The sequence below is a fragment of the Nyctibius grandis genome, chromosome 6, assembly GCF_013368605.1.
Source record: "Nyctibius grandis isolate bNycGra1 chromosome 6, bNycGra1.pri, whole genome shotgun sequence".
NCBI lineage: Eukaryota > Metazoa > Chordata > Aves > Nyctibiiformes > Nyctibiidae > Nyctibius > Nyctibius grandis.
The window spans coordinates 10,007,204-10,033,448 of NC_090663.1; the positions used below are offsets into that span (position 1 = coordinate 10,007,204).

The window sequence follows — 26,245 nt, forward strand, 5'->3', positions numbered from 1 at the left end:
ACTAATTATACCACAGGCAACAGGTAACGATGATGGCTCTGATGAATTTTGATCGGTGCGTTGGAAACATTTCCAGAAGACTGTCATGGGCTGGGGGACAACCCCCAAAGCTCATACACAGACACACGCCCCCGGGCACAACAACATTGCAGAACACAGCAAAAGCACAGTCCTGCCTCGGCCTCCCCGTTCAGGGTCCGTCAGGGCCGAACTGACCCTGGGACCGAGGAAGACTGTCCAAGAGGCCGCCACGGCCCCTCAGGCGAGGCCGCCCCGCCGCCAGGGGGCGGCAGCCCCGGGCGGCCCCGCGCAGGCCACGCTCCCGCTCCGCCCCCACTGCGCACGAAACTACAACTCCCAGCAGGCCCCGGGGCCGGATAAGAGGTGGGGCCGCGCACTCTCACCCTTTCCTAACTGACGCGCGTGGCGGCCACTCCGCGAGCCGCAGGATCTCGGTCCCCCCAATGGCGGAAGAGCGGAGGCGGGTGTTGCCCTACGCCGCTGCCGGGCCGGGCGGTGAGGGTGAGGGTGAGCGCTGCAGGCCGGGGGGCTCTGCGGGGAGTGTGGGAGCGGCGCCGGCGCCCCCCGGGTCTGCCCTGACTTTCTGAGGCGCCCGGGGCGGCGGGTGGCAGGTGAGGGGGGAGGGGGGGGAAGGCAGCCGCGCCTGGCCGCCGTGGGGGAGGGGCGGGCCGGCCGGCGCTGAGGAGAGACGGGTGCAGGGAGCTGGGCCCTGCGCGGTGGGGCCGGGCCGGCGCTGCCCCCTTCTCCGGGCCGGGGACGGTGACCCGCGCCTCTTCGCCCGGGCGCGGAGCGGGGGCACGGCGCTGCCCGCCGCTGTGGCGGCCCTGAGGGGCTCCCCCCGGCCTGCCCTCGCTCCGCCTGGGGTGCAGTGTCCCGCTTCCCCCCTCCCCCGGCCCTGTGTTGTTTTTATTTTTTTCCTCTCCGCCGCCCTGAGGGGCTCCGGGGCCTGCGAGTGCCGCTGCCCGGCCCTCACGGCCGGCTCTGGCCGCTCCTGCCCACCCCTCCCGGGCGCGGCGGCTCCCCTCGTCGCCGGGCGGCCGGCAGCGCTGAGGGGCGGGAGCCAGCCAGGCCTGCGGCCGGTTTCTGCCCCCTCTTCCCTCGAAAGCGAGCCTAGCCGGTCCTTGCAGACAGGCTGCTCAGCCCCTTGGGGTGCTCGCTGGGTCACAATCTGCGTTTGCTGGGAACTGGCCGTTCAGAGGGTGTCCTGACATGGCTGAGAGAGACAAGTGCTGGGGAGGAGGCGATGGCGCTCCCCCTTTGCTCTGGGGGAAGAGGGGTGGCTCAGCACATGCAGCAGATGTAGCTGCGTGAAGTTGTTAGTCTGTCCTCCCATTTTGTGTGACAGCGGGAGCAGAGGGAACGCTTTTCTACCTCAGCGTCCCTACAGCTCCATTACGGGGCGTGAAAAGACTCAACTTCTGTTTCCTTCTGTATCTGCTTTTGCGACTTGTTGAAAGTAAGCTGTAGCCCCTCTCAGAGAAAATTCTGCTCATAAGAGCAATGAGGAGCTTTTCTTCTGACCAGTCTTCATTTTTTTTTTTTGCTGTTTCTGAAATAGGACATTGGGCAACTGAAAGTTTTGGGGGTGTTTTGTTCTTTGGGTGTTTTCTTAGCTTCTTTGTTTTGTTTTGAATTTGGTGGCTGTTGTTTTGTTAGGCTGCTCATAAACGTGTCTTATTTGTCTGTGTATGTAGCTGACTGCTTAGAGCAGGCAGGCTAGTGTACCTCTGTGGTAGGCTGTTTATCTCTCATCTTTACTCTTTTTATAGTGCCTCTCACCAAGCTTTTGTAGTATGGGACTGCTTGACCTAATTTGAATAAAACATAATAGGCTCAGCTTCTGTAAAGTTGGAATAGTGCATCTGAAAAAATGCAAACGTCTTTAAAGGTACTGGAAATACATGTGATAGGAAAGTTTTGAAAGAATAAAATGGCAGATTACTGTTCCCTGTGATAAAAAAAAAAATGAAGACTAGCACTTTGTGATTGGTACATGCATCTTCTGACCACAGAAAATTTTTTTATACATTCTGCATCTTTGATACTGTTTCCTGTTGCTGGGAGTGCAAAGAGAGGTCTTAAGAGTGGAAATGAGAAGCAAAGTCTTAAAGGCGTAGCATGTCATGTTTTGACAAATTCAATGTATACTAGTTTTGTCACCTGTTCCTTGCACACACCAAACATTTGGACTGATGTTATTGCTTTCTTCAAGTAGTTACTTTAGTGTATTTGTAATGTTTAGGATGATAACGAAGTAAAGTCTTGTTTCTGTTAGTCAGACATGGTAAAAACATCTACATGTTGCTTAAGCTAAATTGCCTCAATTCATGCTAAGCATATGGGAGACCAAGACACTGTTTTCAGAGTGGTGTAAGAAAAGTTTTCAGTTTATGTCGTCTACAGAATCCATTTTTTTAGAATTGTAATTCAAATGTGTTAAATTAGGTCAACTTGAATACAGTGAAACTGTTAACTTTTTTATAGAGGAAAAAAATTAACAGGAGCCTTAAATGATGAATATGGGAATCAATATTCTTTTACTCCTGGTGTAAACATTCTTAAGTTACATGGCTTTACTTCATTTTTCTCAAGTATTTACCTGTACAGAGAAAGGTGGGCGGATGTAGTTCTTAAAATGCTCATGAGTTAGCTGGAATAAACCTTGAACTTTGTTGTTATGAGGACAACACTACTTAAGCCCTTGGGAGAGCTGAATGACAGGAACAATAACTGCATGTGCAGAGCTCTGTGTCTGAGAGGAAGGGAGAGTGGCTTTTTCTGGTACTGTGTCATCCTGCGGTGATGCAATAAAAAGTCTGTAACAGTTAAAAGTATTTATTGGCTTCCTAAGTTGATCTGTGAAGTTTTCACATTAAGAAAGTATTTTTTTTCTTTTTTAAAGAGAATCTAAATTCCAGAATTTTGAATTCATGTCTGAATGCATCTTGTTACAAGTGTAATAGATGAGCCCGTTAACTGCAAATAGCGAGGAGCCATTTGATGCTTGTGGGCTGAGGGGGGAGGTTGATGCAGTAACTCTATTTGTATTATCCAGTCTTGGGAGTCATGGTGCTGGGTTTCATAGTGACTGCTGGAGGAGGAGCATATAGACTTTATCATAGAATCATAGTATGGTTTCGGTTGGAAGGGACGTTAAAGATCATCCTGGAACAGCATGGCACATGCAGGACAATCAGGGCCAGCCAACATGGATTCATGAAAGGCAGGACCTGCTTGACCAACCTGATCTCCTTCTATGACAAAGTGACCCGCTTAGTAGACGAGGGCAGGGCTGTGGATGTAGTCTATCTAGGCTTCAGTAAGGCATTTGACACTGTCTCCCACAGCATCCTTCTAGACAAACTGGCTGCCCGAGGCTTGGATGGGTGGACTCTTCGATGGGTTAAAAACTGGCTGGATGGCCAAGCCCAGAGAGTGGTGGAGAATGGGGCAAAGTCCAACTGGCGGCCGGTCACTAGCGGTGTTCCCCAGGGCTCAGTTCTGGGGCCGGTGCTGTTCAATATCTTTATAGATGATCTGGACGTAGTTATTGAGTGCACCCTCGGCAAATTTGCAGATGACACCAAGCTGGGTGGCAGTGTCGATCTGCTGGAGGGTAGGAAGGCCCTTCAGAGGGATCTGGACAGGTTAGATAGATGGGCCGAGACCAACGGCATGAGGTTCAACAAGAACAAGTGCCGGGTGTTACACTTCGGCCACAACAACCCCATGCAGCGCTACAGGCTGGGGGAAGAGTGGTTAGAGAGCGGCCCGGTGGAAAGAGACTTGGAGGTGCTGATCGACAGCCGGCTAAACATGAGCCAGCAGTGTGCCCAGGTGGCCAAGAAGGCCAATGGCATCCTGGCCTCTATTAGGAATAGTGTAGCCAGCCGGTCTAGGGAAGTGATCGTCCCTCTCTACTCGGCACTGGTGAGGCCGCATCTTGAGTACTGTGTCCAGTTCTGGGCCCCGCACTTCAAGAAAGATGTTGAGGTGTTGGAGCGAGTCCAGAGGAGGGCGACCAAGCTGGTGAAGGGTCTGGAGGGTCTGACCTACGAGGAACGGCTGAGGGAGCTGGGGTTGTTTAGCCTGGAGAAGAGGAGGCTCCGAGGTGACCTTATTGCAGTCTACAACTACCTGAAGGGAGGTTGTAGTGGAGTGGGAGTCGGCCTCTTCTCCCAGGTAACTAGCGATAGGACAAGAGGACACAGCCTTAAGCTTCGCCAGGGGAGATTCAGGTTGGACATTAGGAAGAATTTCTTTTCAGAAAGGGTCATTAGACATTGGAACGGGCTGCCCAGGGAGGTGGTGGAGTCACCATCTCTGGTTGTGTTTAAGAAAAGCCTGGACATGGCATTTAGTGCCATGGTCTAGTTGATAGGGTGGTGTCAGGGCAATGGTTGGACTCGATGATCCCAGAAGTCTCTTCCAACCTGATTGATTCTGTGATTCTGTGATCTAGTTCCAACCCCCCTGCCGTGGGCAGGGACACCTTCCGCTAGACCAGGTTGCTCAAAGCCCCATCCAACCTGGCCTTGAACGCTTCCAGGGAAGGGATACCTACAACTTCTCCGGGCAACCTGTTCCAGTGTCTTGCCACCCTCACAGTAAAGAATTTCTTCCCAATATCTAATCTATATCTACCCTCTTTCAGTTTAAAACCATTTAATTTGGGCTATCCAGTCCTGTATAACAAATCAGATTATTAAATTGAGTGGTCCTGAGGTTTTGAAAATCTTTAAGGAATTGTTGTTGATGAGTATGTCTCTGAATATGGAAAACCTGGAATTGTTTTGTTTACCTCTGTTCTTGTGCATTACTAACTTGATCTGTGGTGTATTCAGGAAAGTAAGCTTTGCTTTATTTTTGCTACCTGTTCTTACAGTTCAGGTAATTAACTTTCAATGTCACTTACTGAGTAAGCCAGTAACGTGGAAATCTTTAGCCCCACAGAAGAGGTTTGTTCTTCCAAGAAAGAAGTGTTGCTGGATCATGAGACTCTTTCCATAGTCTTAATAAATTCCAGCAGCCTGATTTTCTTTATAAACATGACTCTCCTGAGCTGGGTCGTGTTGATACTGATGAATGATGATTTATTTTAAGGTGGTTTTACGGTGATAAGCTTCCCTATGGGTATCCATTCTCATCTTTCTTCAGAAGAAGCAGCTTCTGAAGAGGGTAAGATTTGAGCCCTTAGCAGCTAGAACATTTGTGCATTATGTATACTCTCTGTATTAAGCATAAAGAAAGCCTACTGCTTTAAGATTCTGAAAATTAAACCAACTAAATAGCAATGGTGCTCTCTGTCACTTAGTTCGAGAAGTGGTTCTGTCCTGTGTTGCCTTTGAGGTCTGATATTAGATCCTCTGAGATGGGTCATAGTAATCCTATAAATAATCTGTTCCTTGGTATCTTGGTAAAGAAGTGTGTGAATATTTAATGTGGGTAAGGTGGTCTTAGCATGACAGGTCTTCTCTTGTGTGTTACTTTGGTTTTCTTTTCACCATAATTTTCAAATTTAAGTTTGTTTGGGTTTGGTTTTTTGTTTGTTTTTTTTTTCTTCTGTGGTAGCTCTTCTTTGACACTTAAGCCGCTTGTGGCCAAAGAGAATCTGTGCAACATTTTATGTTTGGAGTCTTCCCAGGTGCTTGCTCCCCCCTGTATTTTTAGCCTTTTCTAAAGATACTCTGCCAACATACCATTGCACTGGGTTGTATTCAGTGTGAAATCTGAAAAGCACTGAGTCTTGTGAAACCTTCTGGGTGCTTTATATCCAAAACCATGCTGTCTAGTGAATACATCAGACTTGGTTTTTGCTGTCTTTCAGCAGTGCAGATACATCAGTGTTTCAGATTGCTCTAACAGGTTCTACTTAAAAACAATTCTAACAACTTGTAATTTAAAGTAAGCTTATATAAAGTTTATTTCTTTATAATCCTCAGATGTGTGTGCGAACTAACGTTTCCCAGCTTTTTAATGTCCAAGTATTTTTTCCAATTCCATATCTGAGGAGAATCGAGGAAAATGTCTCTCGGCTTTCTTGATGAAATAAACTTATAAAGAATCTAATGGTGTGACTTCTTAATATACCTTATATGTTGTTCAGTCTTGTTGATCCTTCTGCAGTGTGTGGAAAACTGCTTTGCCTAAGTTATCTTCAGTTTCAGTTGTAGCTGTTAGGTGAAGATGGTAGCTCGTCTTTGAGCAACTAGTTGGAAAGAGCAGATGTGTTTAGGGTCCTCTCCCTTTCGCCCATCCCTTGTGCTATGTGTCCTCCTTCTTGCTTCACCTCCCTCTTCCCCTTGTCTCCAAAAAGCTCCAAACCTATAAATAATAATCATACGGAAAGAGGAACTCCTATAGCACCTAGAAAATGTGCTTCCACTACAGTCTGACTGGTTTGTTTTGTATGAGTGCAGAATTAGGCATGGTCTTGTTTTAAAAGTTCTTGTTCCCTATTCCAAAAATTCAGTGGAGTAAAATAGCATCTTCCCAAGAATGTTGGTAAGGCTGGCAGAAAAGCTTTCTTCCTTAACAGGTGAAATGAAACCTAGACCTTAACAACAGTGGGGTGAAGTGTGCAAAGAGAACTCACATTACCTGGATGCAGAATGTTACGAAAATGGTTGTGTAGGTGAGTCCTGCACTGAGGAAGCAGGAGACCGAAAGTCAGTTCCCGACTTTCTCTGGTGGTAAACTCTGAGCCTAAGTCGTCAGCGTTCCAGGTGAGAACATAAGACAATTTGCTCACATTTGCGAGAAAAACTCTTGAAAAAAATATGCACATAAGTTTAGATTTTTAAAAAGCATCTTAAAAAATCTTAATTGAAGCTGATTAGGTTTATATTGGGGAGGGAGTTATGCATAACAGTTCTGAAAATTTCATCTACTGTGACCAAAATCTGCCTGTGGGCTCATTGATCGTTAAGTTTGGCATGTAACAAGTAGTCTGAGTCTTTGTTTTGTTTTAATAATGTCACAATTCAGTATTAATGGGTCTCTTAAGAAACTGAGTGATTGAAGAAATATAGAGGAAGCTTAAGACAAAAAAAACCCCAGTCCAGCTTCTTTTAACCTAAGGTGATGACTGACTGCCAGTGCCATTCCATCCCACTACATGGGCTCAGTGTTTGTTGATCTGAGAATAGGTTAACAGCCTGTGTGCTGGTCTTTGCAGCGTAAAGGTCAGTATCAGGAAGGTGGTTCTGTGGTTCTTGTTTAACATAATGGGTTTTCTTCTGGTCCTTCCACTATCTTCCCCCAGCTCCTCATTGTGTGATGGACACAGGATAATTTTACCAAGAGCAAGCTTTAAGATGTGAACTACAGTACCATGTCAGCTACTCAGAACCACATTTTTGCTTGCTTTTCACCTCTTCCCTCTTAGCAGTTCACTCTCTGGTGGGTAGGGGCATGCACACCTACAGTTACTACAGAGTAGCTACTGTACACTGTACCACATTCTCTTACAGATCTGCAAGTATTTCTAAACTGAAATTTCTTTGCTCCACTTGCTTTAGATTCCTCTCAAGCTATTCAGCTCCCACCTGTTGGAATCTGGAGATGGGTTGGAGAAGAGAACTGCTTATCCATAATTTATTGTTCTCTGAAGATGGCTGCTCTGGCAAAATTCCCAGTGGTTCCTGCCCACACACAATCATTGCCTTGAGAGTCCATCCGTTGCTTTCAGTTACACTTCATTGGGATTCCTCGGTATTTTTCTAGTTCACTAACAAACCAGCTTCTTCTGGAGTTTAGTTTAGGGAATGGGTAAGAAAGACTGAGGCTTCAGGCCCAGCTGCAGGGGTCTGAGGCTCAACTCCCAAACTCTGGGACTTTCCCTCCAGCTTTGGGCAGAAACTGGTGACTCAGGAATGGACTCTTGGTGTGGGGGTGTTTAAGAGAACAAGCATTACAGACAGGTCATCTCCTCTCTTTTTTTCTTATAGGTTTGGAAGAACGTAATTCTCAGACACTGAGAAATCTGGACTTTTTAACAGTGTGCTACCTGAAGGAATATAAGGAGTTGATCCTTGTAGCTTCCCTGCTATTACTTCTATGGTATTTGTACCTCTTTTCCTGTGGTTTTAGATCAAGAAACACCATGAGCACAGTAAGTATTTTACTAGTCAATGCAAACCTGATTCTTAAAATGTCTTGTTTATGGTCCCTCTATAAATGTTTTTTTAAGAGTTTGTAGCAAATACCCTGGAACATAAGCATATTAAAACTTCATGTTCTGTGATACTTAAGTTTTTTAATCTCTCTAGGTTCTAGCAGTATTTCAGAAATCACAGAATCACAGAATCAATCAGGTTGGAAGAGACCTCAGGGATCATCGAGTCCAACCGTTGCCCTGACACCACCATGTCAACTAGACCATGTCACTAAGTGCCATGTCCAGTCTTTTCTTAAACACATCCAGAGATGGTGACTCTACCACCTCCCTGGGCAGCCCATTCCAATGTCTAATGACCCTTTCTGAAAAGAAATTCTTCCTAATGTCCAACCTGAACCTCCCCTGGCGAAGCTTGAGGCTATGTCCTCTTGTCCTATCACTAGTTACCTGGGAGAAGAGGCCGACTCCCACTCCACTACAACCTCCCTTCAGGTAGTTGTAGACTGCAATAAGGTCACCTCGGAGCCTCCTCTTCTCCAGGCTAAACAACCCCAGCTCCCTCAGCCGTTCCTCGTAGGTCAGACCCTCCAGACCCTTCACCAGCTTGGTCGCCCTCCTCTGGACTCGCTCCAACACCTCAACATCTTTCTTGAAGTGCGGGGCCCAGAACTGGACACAGTATTCAAGGTGCGGCCTCACCAGTGCCGAGTACAGAGCTTACAATGTGAGCAACAACCTTAGGTCAGACTGATTCCAGTGGTTGGCTCGAAGCCAGCATCTGATATAACTGTGAACAAGTCTTCTCATTTGCAAACCATCATGGTATGTCTTTCTTCTTTGTGACCCAACTGGTGAGAGACCTGGGGAGATGTCTTTTCCTTGATGCGAAGCGTTCAGGTAGGAATGACCCACGTCATCGTTCGATGCATATTACAGCCTTTCCAGGGAGTGTTTTGTGCAGCCTTGTGTGCTTTCATTAGTGTTGAAAAGATGAGGGCCACGTCAGTGTTACTCCTAAAGAGAATGCTGAGGCTTTGCTCTCTCTTAGACTCAACGAAAGCGCCGTGGAGGAGCAGTTAACTCTAGGCAAGGTCGGAAACGAAGCAGGCTGATGGCTTCTACTGCAGAAATGGCTTCAGAAGCAGAGCCAATAGAACTTGAAGAAAGTGGTAAGCCTTCTTTTTAACTTGGTAAGAACATAAACTACTTCTGGAGGGTTGGGGTCCCACTTACCGTGTAGTTTTGCCAGTTTCTAGGCCCTTTACTGGAGAGGAAGGGAAAGCTCTGATTTTAGACAGGCTCTAGTATGGCATGTACAAACAAGAAGCATGCTGACAGCTGTTTTAGATTGTTACTGAACTGGTGTGATCCATTCACCACTAGTGAGAGACGAGTTGTGCAAGGAAGGTACTCAAGCGCTGTTCAACCCTCTGAATGTCTGGTCTGATGAGCTGGGAGTCACTACAGCTGCTGCTACAGATAGTGGCAAACTTGGGCCATCCCAAGTTTTATGAAGATAATTAAGTTTGTCGTTAGTTGTGCCTTGTCCCTCAAGGGAAAGGCCCTTGGTCAGAATGTTTTTACAAAAAGTTTCGGAATTTAAAAAGCTTCCTTCTCTAAGAAGCCTTTGAAAGGGATGTTTAACCTGCCTTCTGAAATCCTAGGAAAGGTGTAGAGTAACTGTTGGTCTCCAGGTATTTAAATGGCTGTTTCAGTTCTTGCTGTGCTTTTGACTATGAAAGGTTGGAAGAGACATGAGATAAGAACATCTACAGGACAGTACTGTGAAATTATTATATCCTGTATGACTCATGTTTATTCTGTGTGATAAACATTCTCCTTTGTTAGATGAATAATGTATTGCTGTGTAGATCCCACAAGCTATTGTCATACAACAGAACTTTATGAGGAGCTCAGCTGCTGTTCCTCTTGCATTGCAATGTGTGGAAGACAGTGCTGGTCGTGCTCTCCGTGGGCTGTTGAGGGCAAAGCTTGAGTGAAATGTTGGATACGTTCCTGTGGAGAGGAGGGATAGGGCAAGGTTGAATCATACTGCAGCCTGTTACATAGTCGCAGGCAATTTTATTCCTCTGTGATCTCTGATCTTGATTCTAATGTTGTGTTTTGAAGCTGTTGAAGAAGTAGTAGACCTCACTTGTGAATCTTCTGATCCTGTAGTCGTTGATCTAACTCACAATGATTCTGTTGTGGTAAGTAGCGAATGGCACACTTATCTAAATCTTGCAGTCAGATTAGTTTTGTATGGTGGTTCCTGATATATAAATAGTACTGAATAGTACTCAATCCAGTCCACAGTGTAATTTATAACCTCACTTTTGGGATGCCACTGCTGCCGTGTGGAACCGGAAACAAGCAGCAGGAATAGCATGGGGGTACCTCCTGCTGGGATTGTTCCTGAGCCTTTGCAAAGGAAAGGCCTGGAACTTTACCACATCATCTGCATTGCCCCAGCTCTAGTTCCACCAAAGACAATAGTGGGTTTGGGGGTGGGTTGTTTTCTTAGCAGCTGTTAATCTAATTTGAGGTGTTTATGGATGTCACACATGAATTTGCCTGTTTGGGGGAGCAAGAGGGAAAGAATCTCCTCCAGCCTAAATCCAATCAGGGTACTGAAACTGGGGAGCAAGGAGGAGGATGTTCAGATGGTTCGTAAGCTGCCTCCGTTTCTACCCCTTTGCAGCAGCTTGAGCAGAACCAGAAGCAACCACTTGTCTTCCGAGCAACACCTCATTTACTACTGCTTTTAACGTTCTTAATCAAAATGAGAGTGATATCCTACCATTGTTAGCTTGTTTTGTTGTGATCTTAGCTTAGCTGGTGATTGTCTGTAACACTAAGGGTGCACACCAAAGTCTAATTGTATTTTCTTTTCTCTCCCTTCCCGTATGTATTGATGCAAGATTGTTGAAGGTGAGTTGATGTTTTACGATTGATAATGGAATGGTTCTGAACTTAATTTTTTTTCTTTTCCAACAAACATGAGCAGCGTGGATTAAAACTGCATTTACCAAAAGGCAAAGGACAGTGCTAAAGTGTCTGGCCAATGTCTTAGGGAATGGATCCAGTCTGTGTTTGATAGTCGCTATCAGAGCTTCTCGAAGGTATCTGAAATAAAATACGTCAAAGCTGCTCCAAATATGTTTTCTTCTTTTCCAAATGCAGAAGTTCTATAAGGCCAAAGTTGATAATAATTGTAATTAGCACTTTTGGCACTGGAATATCTGCTTTGAATAAGAAAATGTCAAAGGGCTTTTTTAGCCTGTATTGCACTGAACGAACTAAAGAAGATAAGTTATTTGTGGTCATGGTATTCACTTCCATTGTCTAGTCTAACATGCTTCAAATTTAGTACTGACAAGTATTAACAAATGTGGATTTATTTTCTACTTTAGGGTTACAATAGTTATAGGTATAAAGAAGTTAATCCTTTTCACCTTTCAGACCTTGTTCTGGTTATAATATCTGAGATGTATTAGTATGGTGTTAGCTGCTTACTTAGAACGTGATCTGTTCTGTGTTCTGAATGAAGCAAGAGCAAGTAAAAAAGACTCCCAATAAAAGTTGTAGCTGAATACATACAAAGGAAGGAACTTTAATTTTGTGGCTATTTATGTAATCTTAATAGATTAGTGCTTGATTATTGTTACATGAACACTGGAGTAGCAGAGATAATTATTGCATGCAGTTTCTAATTATTAAAAAGCAAACAGCCATTCTTTAACCTTTGGATGTTACAGACCAGGCAATTAAATTTTTATCTCCTTTTATCCTGGGCAATATATCTTCATTTTCAAGTTACCTTAACTCAAGAGGAAGATGATGAAAATTCCTAAGGAGACACTGCTTGAAGTATTTTTATAATTTCCAAGTGCTGTTCTTAAAACAAGTCATTTTATAGAAACTGCCTTTGAGTGGGGAGGTTTGGTTTAACACAGACAATGAGTGGAACAGCTTAGCATCGTACCTGGATAGAGCAGTGAGAACCCACATCAGCTCCATAATTTACCTTTAGATTTAAGTGTTTTTTCTATCACTTCTGAAACTTTCTGAACAAAGTGCTCTCTGTGTTTTATCAGGTCTTTTTGTTGTGTCTGTGCTACCTCGCCATGCTACTTGGAAACTTAACTTCAGTCCTCTTCTCTCCCCACCCCGCCCCAGCAATTGTTGCAATTCCTCGACATAATATGGTACCATTCTCTGTTAGTGAGAACCAGGAGAGGTAGCTTACCTTTATGTTATTGTATTATTATATTTATTCACAGGTAGTGTAACTATATGAAACTTAGGACACCGAGAAACCTTACAACCGTGTTTTAGCTGTTTGTAGGGTAAATAGGGCAGATGTGTTGTGCCGACATGTAGCAGAATATTCACAATGTCTAGAAATGTTCAGCCTTAATGTTTAGGAAACTAGTTTGCTTTTAACCCAGCTGAATAGGGTCCATTTAAAATATGAACTTTAACAGACTATTTATAATCACGCATTTCAAGTATAGTTCCAGGGAGGTATATATATTATATCAACTTACCAAAATTAAATTACAGAGAATCAACGACAAAGGAGAAATCTCAGACTAAGAAGCCAGCGACAGTCGGACAGCTGTGTACTGAGTAGTGATGATGAAGATGAAACAAGAGATAATGACGTGTATGTGACAGATAAAGTGTCTCGGGAATTGGGACCACTGGAAGATGGAACTGCAAGTTCAAAGTATGTATGCCTTATGACCTCCCACACATTGAATTTTGCTTTTCTTACACATACAGGACTAAGTTATATTGCTATATACGGGCTTATCTTTGAAGTCTTAACTTATTCTAGTTAGTTCTCGGTTTCAACGAGTACAACGTCACATTTTGCATGATGACCAAATGATACGGTTTGCACTTACGATAAAAAGCCAACCCAAGACAGATGTACAGCTTTACATACAACCTTAAAGATCAGTGTGAGGGTATGGCAAGGAAGGAGGATTAGTCACAGGCCATAGCTCATAATGCATTGCATTTACTTTACTGCAAAGCTCTAGTAGTGATGTTAGATACAGAAATCGGTGTAGGTGATGCTTGGTATCACGAGACTGGCAGGCAGCGCTTGGCAAATTCCAGTAAAAACTATTATTCATTCACTACTTTTTTACACACTGTGCCAGTTAACTGCCTTTTTCGCTCACAGTGGTAACTGTTTTTCCAAGGTATACCTGCAAGGCGATTGTGGAGGTACTACTGTTACGGCCAGGTTTTGTTCTGTCCCGTGTATGTCATGGAGCTGTGATATGTTTGCATGTGACATGGCGATCTCGCTGTTTGGGTCAGGTGCTTGCACAGTAAAGACCCCATTCTGCGGAGAAACAGTAAACTTCTGCAGTAGGAGCACTCCATTATGTTAAGAAAGATGCAATGTGTTAGACTAATTAAATGAAACCAGGTGTCCATGTGACTAGGCGAAGAACAAGAGAATTGTGGTATAAACTTTTTTTAGTGTTTGGGGAGAAAAATACACGTTTTAATAAAGCTCGTGTGCTTTGAGCCTTTTAGATTACTGGAAGGCAGCATAGGAGAGAACTTGGGTATGGAAGCTTTGGGTGTCAGGTCTTAAATATGCCACCTAAAGGGCTTAAACTATGCTAAAACATAGTGCATTTTGCCAACGGATCTGTAGATTTTTAAATTTTGGTTGTTAAGTATGTAGGTGAATAAATCCCACTAATTAGTATAAAAAAAATAATGTTTTCTTTTTTCAATCTCAAGCTTCTCTGTTAAAGAATGTGCCTTCCTGCTCTGTTTCGGTAAGGCTGAAACAACGTGCTTGCAGCATTTAACTGATGCTGGAGATTGCCACAGAGCCGCCTACAATATTACTCTGTAGTGTTAGACTGCTCTTGCTTATATGAAGGTTATCATCAATTTTAATTAATTACTAAGTTGGTATTACAGCTGCTGCATAAAGAATTTGAGTAGTAAAAATGAGAGAATTAATGGAGTTAAATTATGTATGTGAAACTAGGCGTAGACATACTAGTAGTGCTTACTGCTTGAATTTAAGATTACAGGATAAAGGATATCTCATGCTTTCTGTTCCTGTTTAATCAATTACAAACTGTTGCTTAGCATGGGCAGTGGCATAATGAAGCTAAGTGTTCATGGTAAAGACTTCTGAAAGCATCATACTGTGATCATTTAAAATAGAGATTAATCTGTAAATAAATGTGGCAGGAAGCTCTGATAGAGGGCATTATTCCGCACTTACGGTATGACGTTCCTTATGCAGAATAGCTATGTCTGTTAATAAGTGTGCGTGCAATGCAGCTGTCCTGGAGGCTGAAGGCAGGAGGGGTACATCTGTAACCACAGCTTGGTAGCAGCCACTAAGCTGGTCTTTCCTTCTCTGAACTAGAAATTTATTTTTGAATATTTCCTCACGTTGCTGTGTTCCTGCTCTACATTTTATAAGGAAGGAGTTCTTGGAATGAGTCTGTTCCTGGGCTGGGGTGTTGCCAAATTAGAATAGGGCATGCTTTAATTTCTGACAGCCGCTTTCACTCCTAGAAAGGACAGCTAGATGGTTTTGTTACAAAACTCTTTATTTATGACCTGTTGAAGGTTAATATTGCCATACGTATACTGCGCAGTGCTATAAACTGCTGTTACTTGTAATGATCGAGCAGGGTGATTAGCAAATCAAAAATAGTGTGGCCAGCAGTTCGAGGGAGGTAATTCCTCCCCATTTACTCTGCTCTTGTGAGACCCCACCTGGAGTACTGCGTCCAGCTCTGGGGCCCCCAACATAAGAAGGACATGGAGCTGTTGGAACGAGTCCAGAGGAGGGCCATGAAGATGATCAGAGGGCTGGAGCACCTCTCCTATGAAGACAGGCTGAGAGAGTTGGGGCTCTTCAGCCTGGAGAAGAGAAGGCTCTGGGGAGACCTTCTAGCAGCTTTCTAGTAAATGAAGGGGCCTACAGGAGGAAAGCTGGAGAGGGGCTTTTTACAAGGGCACGTAGTGATAGGACGAGGGGTAACAGTTTTAAACTGAAAGAGGGTAGATTTAGATGAGATCTTAGGAAGAAATTCTTTCCTGTAAGGGTGGTGAGACACTGGCACAGGTTGCCCAGAGAAGTTCTTGATGCTCCCTCCCTGGAAGTGTTCAGAGCCAGGCTGGGTGAGGCTTTGAGCAACCTGGTCTAGTGGAAGGTGTCCCTACTTATGGCAGGGGGGTTGGAACTACATGATCTTTAAGGTCCCTTCGAACCCAAACCATTCTATGATTCTCACTGCATCTTCCCCCACTGAAAACCAAGACACTGTTTCCTTTAGGGAAGGGAGACCCTCCCTACTTAGTAAATGCAATAAACTGAGACAGTTAAAGGTACGCAGGGATCTTCGGATGAAATGCCTCATGGCTAGTCTGTGTAGACAGGTGATGACATGACATGTAATGTATCGGTAACGCTCAGTGCACGGTGAAATTAATGGATGCATGTTCTTTCTGGTTTTGTTCTCTCTCCCACAAGGCCGTCTGGTACCGTTAGCTGTCCCATTTGCATGGATGGCTATTCAGAGGTAAGGATCCACAAGTTGTCGTTTCTTTTTTTGTCGAAGGGAGAACGGGGCAGAGGGTGAGCTGCGCGGCTCTGTTGGGTTACAGGGGATGCTACAGACAGCTGGCTGGAACTGCAGACCTCGGTTGGAAGGTGCAACTAGCTTGTAACTCCAAGTCACTTCTTAGTGGTGTGCATAGAGGGAGAAACGCTTTTCAAGATGGCACTGAAAGATCTCTGGGTTCCTTATTATTATAGTAGTGATGCACTGATTGCAGATACCGAGTCCTATTTGCCTGGTGCCAATAGACGAGCAAAGTCGAATTCTTTACTCCAAATAGCTGCTGTGGTTTCTTTTATTCCAGATTGTGCAGAGTGGACGACTGATTGTGTCGACCAAATGCGGCCACGTCTTCTGCAGCCAGTGCCTCCGTGATTCCCTTAGGAATGCCAACTCTTGCCCAACCTGTCGGAAGAAACTCACTCACAGACAGTATCATCCCATTTATATATGAGTACTTCTATTTCTCAGGACAGACTCAACTGGATTTGGGGGGAAAATGTCATGTTTTCAGTGCTCTGAAGATTTAAAGAGCAGCAGGTTGTGCACGCATCCAAATAAACCAGATTTTTTTTGGAGAATAGCTTGTACGAACATAGACAGCTTTTTTATGGTCCAAGCTGCTGCTTGTCATGTCCCTGGTTATAATTTTGTTATGACTGTCTCTAAACTAGGCCAGCAGCCTGTGTCAGCAAGGAAGCAGCTAATCCATTTCCTTCTACTTTTTAATGCTTAAATAAGAGGGGTCTGAATATTTTGTTATTTCTTACTCTTTAAATTATTCCCACCGTCGCATACAGATACAGAATAGTTACCTTTCAAAATAGAGATGAGCAATTTGCCATTTCATTACACTTTTGTTTTCATCCTATAAGAAACTCATGACCATATTGCTTTCTTCTATACCATCTTTGCCCAAGTAGAATAGGTTCTGTAATGATGGATCGTTTTATCATAAATCAATTTTAAATTGACAAGCAGAGTCACGCAATAAAATAACCTGCTGTTAACCAGCAATCAGGTGTTTTAAGCAGAAGGCTTGAACATGTAGATGTCTTTATGGACTCCATGAGATCTAAAGTACGTAGACAAATTGCGACATGTACAATGTGAATATACTACTTTGAATGTTTTAACTGCCAAGAATTCCGGTATTTGAATCACAACACTGAATTTATTTTCTAATGGGATGAGAGGGTCTCTTGGGTTTACTACTGTTCTATAGCGCTTTCTCCTGATAACTAAGGAGAATATAATCTCTAGGCTTGCTCGTGATCAATAAGAAATATTCTTGTATGCTTTCCTTTTGTCAGCTCAATACCAAACTACCTACAGATCTCACTGTATCAAATGTATCCAGCATAATGCTTCAAGTTCAGTACGTTCACTGCGTTGTTCCCTTCAGTTGTTCAACTGACCCATGGTTATAGCCTGGTGCGCAGGATTACAGATTAAATAATTGTATTGCCATGGATTTAGGAAGTGGAGGCTTTAAAAGATGTTTGGTAGCAATCTTGACTTGGCAGCTTTTTGAGAGAGAAGTTTAATCTCCCTTTGCCCTGAGGCTTGTCCAGCTTGCTGTAAATGTGCATTTTTCCAAAAGAAGTCAAGTCGGATAGATGTCCTAGGAGAGAGCATTGCTATGTTGAAGCAAGGCAGGCTACAGAGGTTTATCCACTGTTATCCAGTCACTTTTCGGTTTTTTTAGGACTGAGTTATAAATGTCTACTTTGAACCGGTTACAGCGAAAATCTGCAAGCTGATGTGGAATCCCACATGAGCTATACAAACAGGATTATAGTCATTAAAAGCAGATGAGATGATTAAAATCAGTATTTTATGACCCATTACGTGCAGTAGCTGCATCTATGAAGGTTGAAATTTGGTCGATTAAAACAAAAGTCCAAAACTAAACTTTTGGATGCCTTTTGGCAGTTGGTTGATTATGAAAACCGTGAGAAGCACCCTTCTGTGCTCTGGTGCAGCACAGTGGTGGGATGTGTTTAGTTAACGTTGATATCAGATGTGTCTTTGCTAACCTGTCTTGGGGATCTGTAGGAAGCCTTTGATTAAAGCAGCTCTTCTAATTAGCTGTCTGAAGTTCTTCATTGAAGATTGCAACCCAAAAGTAAAAGTTTTATTAGGACGTTTAGGGATGTTTCTGGATGTAGTAATACAGCCAGAGTTTTTTTCCGTAAAGGCTAGCTTAGGAAGTGCAATGCCTTCCCCACCCTGGTTCAGAACAGCTTTGGTTCAGCCTCCTTACCCGGAATACGCAGTTTCTGCAGTGTGGCAATATGGTAACTACTAAAAAGTTACACGCTTTAGTTCCTGTGTGCTCCCATTGGCAATATACAAGCAAGGACTACAGCCCTCCTAGGGCAGTGTGATGAGAACACCGCTGGAATTTGTCTCCCCAAAACCACAGAACGGATTGGGTTAAAGCATTAATTGCATGAAGAGAAGCAGCCCAACGTTAAAACTGTCAAGACACTTAAGGGCCACAGAAACAGCTTTTCCCAATAGCTCAAGAAAAAAAAAAATGATGGCCAGTTTTCCTTGGGTGGCTACTGCCCGAGAGGGATGGTAAGAGGAGGACTTAAGGGATTACCTCTGGGGATGAGGGCGAGTCACGTGCTGCGCATCTTTCACAGTGTACTAGCCATAGCCTAAAATGACTTTGCACAACTCCCTCCATGTAAATACCACTTTAGAGTTTGTGTCCCAATAAATAGATCTAATTGAAATTTAGATACCATGAACTATATGATATTGAACAAAAATGTTTTTAGCTTTTGTGTACCCCGTGAAGTGCCACAAATTTTTTGCATCTCAAAATGAATTTTAAGTCTCAGTACATGGAAAAATACTAAATTGCATTACACATATTTTTTTTTTTCTCAAGGGAAAAAACCTCCCAAACCCCAATATATTTGAGTACCAGTGATGTTTCACATTGGCAAGAAGTGATAGGTAATATAAAGACTTTTTCATTATGTAAATGTGTGTCGTCTTGTATATAGTTCAAATTTTCCCGTATTTAATTGTATTCATGTCTGTCTGTCGCATCTATGTTGGACCCTGCTGGTAGGCAAACAGTTCTTAACAGGTGGAAATAAAACTATCGATTTGATCCATCAGAAGTGCTCGTTCTTTTAATCACACTGTGTTAATTGATTGGGGGAGGGAGGGAAATAGGAAATCGCCAAACGTTTTAGTGCTTATGGCTGGTGTGTGTAGTGTGGGGAGAAGGGGAAAGGTGCTGCTGGGGCCGGGAGCGATGAGGGGATGGCGGGGTGCAGTCCTGCTCAAGGCTGGGGGAGTGGGGGGATGCAGAGGTGGGCTCGGAATGGTGGGAGCCTGGGAGGCAGTGACAGAGAGGGGCTCCCGTTGAAGGATGACAGGCTCTTGGGGCATCTCCCTGCTGCTGAGCACTGCAGCACTGCAACACAACGTTGCCTGTTGTATGCAGACGTGTGTGAAACACCGTGCTGGAGAGAGGGCGAGGAGGAATGCTGAGGGGAGGAGCAGGCACGTAGCAGTTTGAAAGTCATTAGAAAGCTTATTTTATTTTTTCTCTAACCAAACCAACCCAATGGATGCTGCAGGTTCCCTGTTTTGTAGTATTTCAAAAGGAGTGTGCAAAGAGAACTTGCGTTACCCAGACACAGAATGGGATGGCGATGGTTGCCTAGGCGATTCCTGCGCTGGGGATGCAGGAGACTGAGTCGGTTCCCGGCTACCTCTGATCAGGAGCAAACTCTGAGCCTTGGTCTGCTACGTCCCGTGTCAGAACAGAAGGCAACTTGTTCACGTCTGCTAGAAAAACTCTTGTGGTACTATACGTGTAAGCGTAGGTGACTTTGTTAAAAGCTTTTCCTGTCGTGTGTAGCAGGAATCTTATAACGATCAGAGCTGATTAGTTTCCTATTTGGGAGGGGGTTATGCAGAACAGTTCTGAAAATTTCATCTGCTGTGACCAGAATCTGCCTGTGGGCTCACTGAAAGCTGAGTCTGGCACAGAACAGGTAGCCTACGTGGGGGGGGAAAAAAAAAAAAAAAAAAAAAAAAAAAAAAAAAAAGGATGTTGACTTTCATTTGAACTATCTAGTCCAACTGCCCGACTGCTTCAGGGCTGACCAAAAGTTAAAGCCTGTTGTTAAGGGCATTGCCCAAATGCCTCTTAAACACTGACAGCCTTGGGGCATCAACCACCTCTCGGGGAAGCCTCTTCCAGGTTTTTTAACTCATCAGGACTCGTGTGGTCAAGCTGCTTTGTCGTAGAAGCAGTGGACTATCCTGCAGGTGCATTTCTTGCCGCTTGTTTGCTGAGGTTTTTGCTTTGTCACAGCTCAAGGAGCATCTTTGGCCAGTTCCTGGCTGTGCCCTCGTTTTGAAGGACTCTGTGCTGGTCTTTGGAGCGTAGGTCAAGGTCAGTATCTGGAGCAAGCGGATGTCTGCCTTGCCGCCTTGTTTTGTTTGATGGCAGTGCAATAGGCCTTCTAGCAAGACTTCTCTTTGGATGACATTCCTTAACTAGTTCTAAGGCTCGCCTGGGCTTCTGTGCTCTCAGACCTGTAAAAAACATCTGGGGGCAGGGAGTTCTAGATGGTTTCATATCCCTGGAGGAAAAAGCAGCTGTGTGTCAAGAGCTGATGGGGGATTTTTTTTAAAGATGGATTTGTAACAAAGCTTTCCGTAGGCTTGATCAATGGACACTGAGTTGCCTGTTAAGGATTTTGTTTGATCTTTTCTGCAGTAAAATGCAAGTTGTCTGGCAGGCTTGATTCCTAGGCTGTAGAACCACTTTACCTCTTCTTTTAAAGAAAATATTTTCCCTACTCATTTGTAATGCTTTGTCTTCTAAACTTAGGTATTTGGCTTCTTTGGGGTCCCCCCAACTCCCTCCCCAGCTCCTCATTGCCTGTTGGACACAGGATAATTTTACCATGAGCAAGCTTTAAGATGTGAACTTCAGTACCACACACAAGGATTGCCTTGAGAGTCCATCAGTTGCTTTCAGTTACACTTCATTGGGATTCCTCAGTATTTTTCTAGTTCACTAACAAACCAGCTTCTTCTGGAGTTTAGTTTAGGGAATGGGTAAGAATGACTGAGGCTTCAGGCCCAGCTGCAGGGGTCTGAGGCTCAACTCCCAAACTCTGGGACTTTCCCTCCAGCTTTGAGCAGAAACTGGTGACTCAGGAATGGGACTCTTGGTGTGGGGGTGTTTAAGAGAAAAAGCATTACAGACAGGTCATCTCCTCTCTTTTATATTTCTTATAGGTTTGAAAGAACATAATTCTCAGACACTGAGAAATCTGGACTTTTTAACAGTGTGCTACCTGAAGGAATATAAGGAGTTGATCCTTGTAGCTTCCCTGCTATTACTTTTTTGGTATTTGTGCCTCTTGCGTTTCCTGTGGTTTTAGATCAAGAAACACCATGAGCACAGTAAGTATTTTACTAGTCAATGCAAACCTCATTTTTGAAACATGTTTTTTTATGGTACTTCGAGAAATGTTTTGCAGTAAATACCCTGGAACATAAGCATATTAAAACTTCATGTAACTTCATGTTCCATGATACGTAAAATTTTTAATCTCTCTAGGTGCTAGCAGTGTTTCAGAAATGCTTACAATGTGAGCAACAACCTTAGGTCAGACTGATTCCAGTGGCTGGCTCGGAGCCAGCATCTGATATAACTGTGAACTAGTCTTCCCATTTGCAGACCATCACGGTATGTTTTTTTTCTTTGTGACCCAACTGGTGAGAGACCTGGGGAGATGTCTTTTCGTTGATGCGAAGCGTTCAGGTAGGAATGACCCACGTCATCGTTCGATGCATATTACAGCCTTTCCAGGGAGTGTTTTGTGCAGCCTTGTGTGCTTTCATTGGCGCTGCAACGGTGAAGGCCGCGTTAATATTACTCCTAAAGAGAATGCTGAGGCTTTGCTCTCTCTTAGACTCCACGAAAGTGCCATGGAGGAGCAGTTGGCTCTAGGCAAGGCCAGAAACAAAGCAGGCTGATGGCTTCTACCACAGCAACGGCTTCAGAAGCAGAGCCAACAGAACCTGAAGGAAGTGGTAAGCCTTCTTTTTAACTTGGTAAGAACATAAACTACTTCTGGAGGGTTGGGGTCCCACTTACCGTGTAGTTTTGCCAGTTTCTAGGCCCTTCACTGGGGAGGAAGGGAAAGCTCTGATTTTAGACAGGCTCTAGTACGGCATGTACAAACAAGAAGCATGCTGACAGCTGTTTTAGTTTGTTACTGAACTGGTGTGATCTGCTTACCACTAGTGAGAGACGAGTTGTGCAAGGAAGGTACTCAAGCGCTGCTCAACCCTCTGAATGTCTGGTCTGATGAGCTGGGAGTCACTGCAGCTGCTGCTACAGATAGTGGCAAACTAAGTTTGGGCTGTCCCGAGTTTTACGAAGATAATTAAAATTTGTTCTTAGTCGTGCCCCATCCCTCAAGGGAGAGCTCAGCTGCTGTTCCCCTTGCATTGCAACATGCAGAAGACAGCGCTGGTCATGCTCTCCGTGGGCTGTTGAGGGCAAAGCTGCAGTGAAATGTTGGATACGTTCCTGAAGAGAGGAGGGATAGGGCAAGGTTGAATGATACCTCAGCCTGTTACATAGTGGCGGGCAGTTTTATTCCTCTTCAATCTCTGACCTTGATTCTAACATTGGTTTTCGAAGCACGTGAAGAAGTTGTGGATCTCACAAGTGACTCTGATGACCCTGTTGTCATCGATCTAACCTGTGAAGACGTGATCTATGTCACAGATGAATCTTCGGATATAATAGTCATCGTTCTAACTCACGATGATCCTGTTGTGGTAAGTAGTGATGGCTTTTTTTGAAGCTGGAATAGTATTTGATCTAGTCCACAGTTTCTAACCTCACTTTTGGGATGCCACTGCTGCCGTGTGGAACCGGAAACAAGCAGCAGGAATAGCATGGGGGTATCTCCTGCTGGGATTGTTCCTGAGCCTTTGCAAAGGAAAGGCCTGGAATTTTACCACATCATCTGCATTGCCCCAGCTCTAGTTCCACCAAAGACAATAGTGGGTTTGGAGGTGGGTTGTTTTCTTAGCAGCTGTTAATCTAATTTGAGGTGTTTATGGATGTCACACATGAATTTGCCTGTTTGGGGGAGCAAGAGGGAAAGAATCTCCTCCAGCCTAAATCCAATCAGGGTACTGAAACTGGGGAGCAAGGAGGAGGATGTTCAGATGGTTCGTAAGCTGCCTACATTTCTACCTCTTTGCAGCAGCTTGAGCAGAACCAGAAGCAACCACTTGTCTTCCGAGCAACACCTCATTTACTACTATTTTTAACGTTCTTAATCAAAATGAGAGTGATATCCTACCATTGTTAGCTTGTTTTGTTGTGATCTTAGCTTAGCTGGTGATTGTCTGTAACACTAAGGGTGCACACCAAAATCTAATTGTATTTTCTTTTCTCTCCCTTCCCGTATGTATTGATGCAAGATTGTTGAAGGTGAGTTGATGTTTTACGATTGATAATGGAATGGTTCTGAACTTAATTTTTTTTCTTTTCCAACAAACATGAGCAGCGTGGATTAAAACTGCATTTACCAAAAGGCAAAGGACAGTGCTAAAGTGTCTGGCCAATGTCTTAGGGAATGGATCCAGTCTGTGTTTGATAGTCGCTATCAGAGCTTCTCGAAGGTATCTGAAATAAAATACGTCAAAGCTGCTCCAAATATGTTTTCTTCTTTTCCAAATGCAGAAGTTCTATAAGGCCAAAGTTGATAATAATTGTAATTAGCACTTTTGGCACTGGAATATCTGCTTTGAATAAGAAAATGTCAAAAGGCTTTTTTAGCCTGTATTGCACTGAAGGAACTAAGAAAGAAAGTTACAGACTACTTAGAATCATGCGTTTCAAGCATAGTTCCAGGGCTATATATTTTATAATATAGCCAACTTACCAAAATTAAATTGCAGAGAATCAACAGCAAGGGAGAAAGTTCAGACCGAAAGAGCAGCATCAGCTGGAGATCTGTATACAGATTAGCGAGGATGAAGATGAACCAAGAGATAATCATATGTACGTAATGGACAAAGTGTCTTTCTAAAGTCTGATTTCTGATATAGAGTATAAACTGCTTTTTGCCAAGCTTTTGGGTTCTGTTTCATTACCATGCCAAAACTTCAGACCTAAAATAGAATTGCTTTTCTAGAAGAGAACTCATTCAAAAAAACCCAACACAAACTTTTGTTATGTTGTTTATGAAATCATTATCTAATCTATCTTACAGTATGGCTTGAGCGATGCTGAAATGTTTGTGATACACAAAAGACACAGCCAAACAGCCTGAAAATATGCTTCGTATCATCATGCATTTTATAAGGAAGGAATTCTTGGAATGAGTCTGTTCCTGGGCTGGGATGTTGCTAAATTAGAATAGGGCATGTTTTAATTTCTGACAACCGCTTCCACTCCTAGAAAGGACAGCTAGATGGTTTTGTTACAAAACCCTTACTGAGGACCTGTTGAAGGTTAATATTGCCATACGTATACTGCGCAGTGCTATAAACTGCTGTTACTTGTAATGATTGAGCAGGGTGACTAACTGCATCTTCCCCCACTGAAAACCAAGACACTGTTTCCTTTAGGGAAGGGAGACCCTCCCTACTTAGTAAATGCAATAAACTGAGAAGTTAAAGGTACGCAGGGATCTTCGGATGAAATGCCTCATGGCTAGTCTGTGTAGACAGGTGATGACATGACATGTAATGTATTGGTAACCCTCAGTGCACGGTGAAATTAATGGATGCATGTTCTTTCTGGTTTTGTTCTCTCTCCCACAAGGCCGTCTGGTACCGTTAGCTGTCCCATTTGCATGCATGGCTACTCAGAGGTAAGGATCCACAAGTTGTCGTTTCTTTTTTTGTCGAAGGGAGAACGGGGCAGAGGGTGAGCTGCGCGGCTCTGTTGGGTTACAGGGGATGCTACAGACAGCTGGCTGGAACTGCAGACCTCGGTTGGAAGGTGCAACTAGCTTGTAACTCCAAGTCACTTCTTAGTGGTGTGCATAGAGGGAGAAACGCTTTTCAAGATGGCACTGAAAGATCTCTGGGTTCCTTATTATTATAGTAGTGATGCACTGATTGCAGATACCGAGTCCTATTTGCCTGGTGCCAATAGACCAGCAAAGTCAAATTCTTTACTCCAAATAGCTGCTGTGGTTTCTTTTATTCCAGATTGTGCAGAGTGGACGACTGATTGTGTCGACCAAATGCGGCCACGTCTTCTGCAGCCAGTGCCTCCGTGATTCCCTTAGGAATGCCAACTCTTGCCCAACCTGTCGGAAGAAACTCACTCACAGACAGTATCATCCCATTTATATATGAGTACTTCTATTTCTCAGGACAGACTCAACTGGATTTGGGGGGAAAATCACAGAATCACAGAATCACAGAATGTTAGGGATTGGAAGGGACCTCGAAAGATCATCTAGTCCAATCCCCCTGCCGGAGCAGGATTGCCTAGACCATATCACACAGGAATGCGTCCAGGCGGGTTTTGAATGTCTCCAGAGAAGGAGACTCCACAACCTCTCTGGGCAGCCTGTTCCAGTGTTCGGTCACCCTCACCGTAAAGAAGTTTTTTCTCATATTTATGCGGGCTTCTTCAAATACATTGCAGGTAAAGCCAACAGTAGAGGCAATGTAGGCCCACTGATGAATGAGGTGGGTGCCCTGGAGACAGAGGATAAAAAGAAGGCGGAGTTACTGAATGCCTTCTTTGCCTCTGTCTATACTGCTGGAGGCTGTCCTGAGGAGCCCCGGACCCCTGAGGACCCAGAAGAAGTCAGGATAGAGGAGGAATCTATCTTGGTAGATGAGGGCTGGGTCAGGGACCAATTAAACAATCTGGACGTCCATAAATCCATGGGCCCTGATGGGATGCACCCGCGGGTGCTGAGGGAGCTGGTGGAAGTCATTGCTAGGCCACTCTCCATCATCTTTGCTAAGTCGTGGGCAACGGGAGAGGTGCCTGAGGACTGGAGGAAAACGAATGTTACTCCAGTCTTCAAAAAGGGCAAGAAGGAGGACCCGGGTAACTATAGACCGGTCAGCCTCACCTCCATCCCCGGAAAGGTGATGGAACAACTTGTCCTTGGTGCTGTCTCTAGGCACATCAAGGATAGGAGGATCATTAGGGGCACTCAGCATGGCTTCACCAAGGGGAAGTCATGCTTAACCAACTTGATAGCCTTTTATGAGGATGTAACCCGGTGGATAGATGATGGTAAAGCTGTGGATGTGGTCTATCTCGATTTCAGTAAAGCGTTTGACACAGTCTCCCACAGCATCCTCGCAGCTAAACTGAGGAAGTATGGTCTGGATGATCGGGTAGTGAGGTGGATTGTGAACTGGCTGAAGGAAAGAAGCCAGAGAGTGGTGGTCAATGGGACTGAGTCCAGTTGGAGGCCTGTGTCTAGCG

At 44.3% G+C, this 26,245-nt stretch overlaps 1 protein-coding gene and 1 pseudogene across 1 annotated transcript; both read left to right on the forward strand.

Moving 5' to 3' along the window:
* The first annotated feature begins 456 nt into the window (after positions 1 to 456).
* On the forward strand, positions 457 to 18,905 carry LOC137665100 (E3 ubiquitin-protein ligase RNF4-like). The gene is made up of 8 exons (XM_068403902.1): positions 457 to 528; positions 7,971 to 8,134; positions 9,189 to 9,309; positions 10,271 to 10,350; positions 11,062 to 11,071; positions 12,707 to 12,872; positions 15,675 to 15,723; positions 16,067 to 18,905. The coding sequence occupies exons 1-8, from the start codon at positions 465 to 467 to the stop codon at positions 16,214 to 16,216; spliced, it is 804 nt and encodes a 267-aa protein (XP_068260003.1). The 5' UTR covers positions 457 to 464; the 3' UTR covers positions 16,217 to 18,905.
* A 2,189-nt stretch (positions 18,906 to 21,094) lies between these two features.
* Positions 21,095 to 25,183, forward strand: LOC137665337 (E3 ubiquitin-protein ligase RNF4-like; annotated as a pseudogene).
* The last annotated feature ends 1,062 nt before the right edge of the window (positions 25,184 to 26,245 follow it).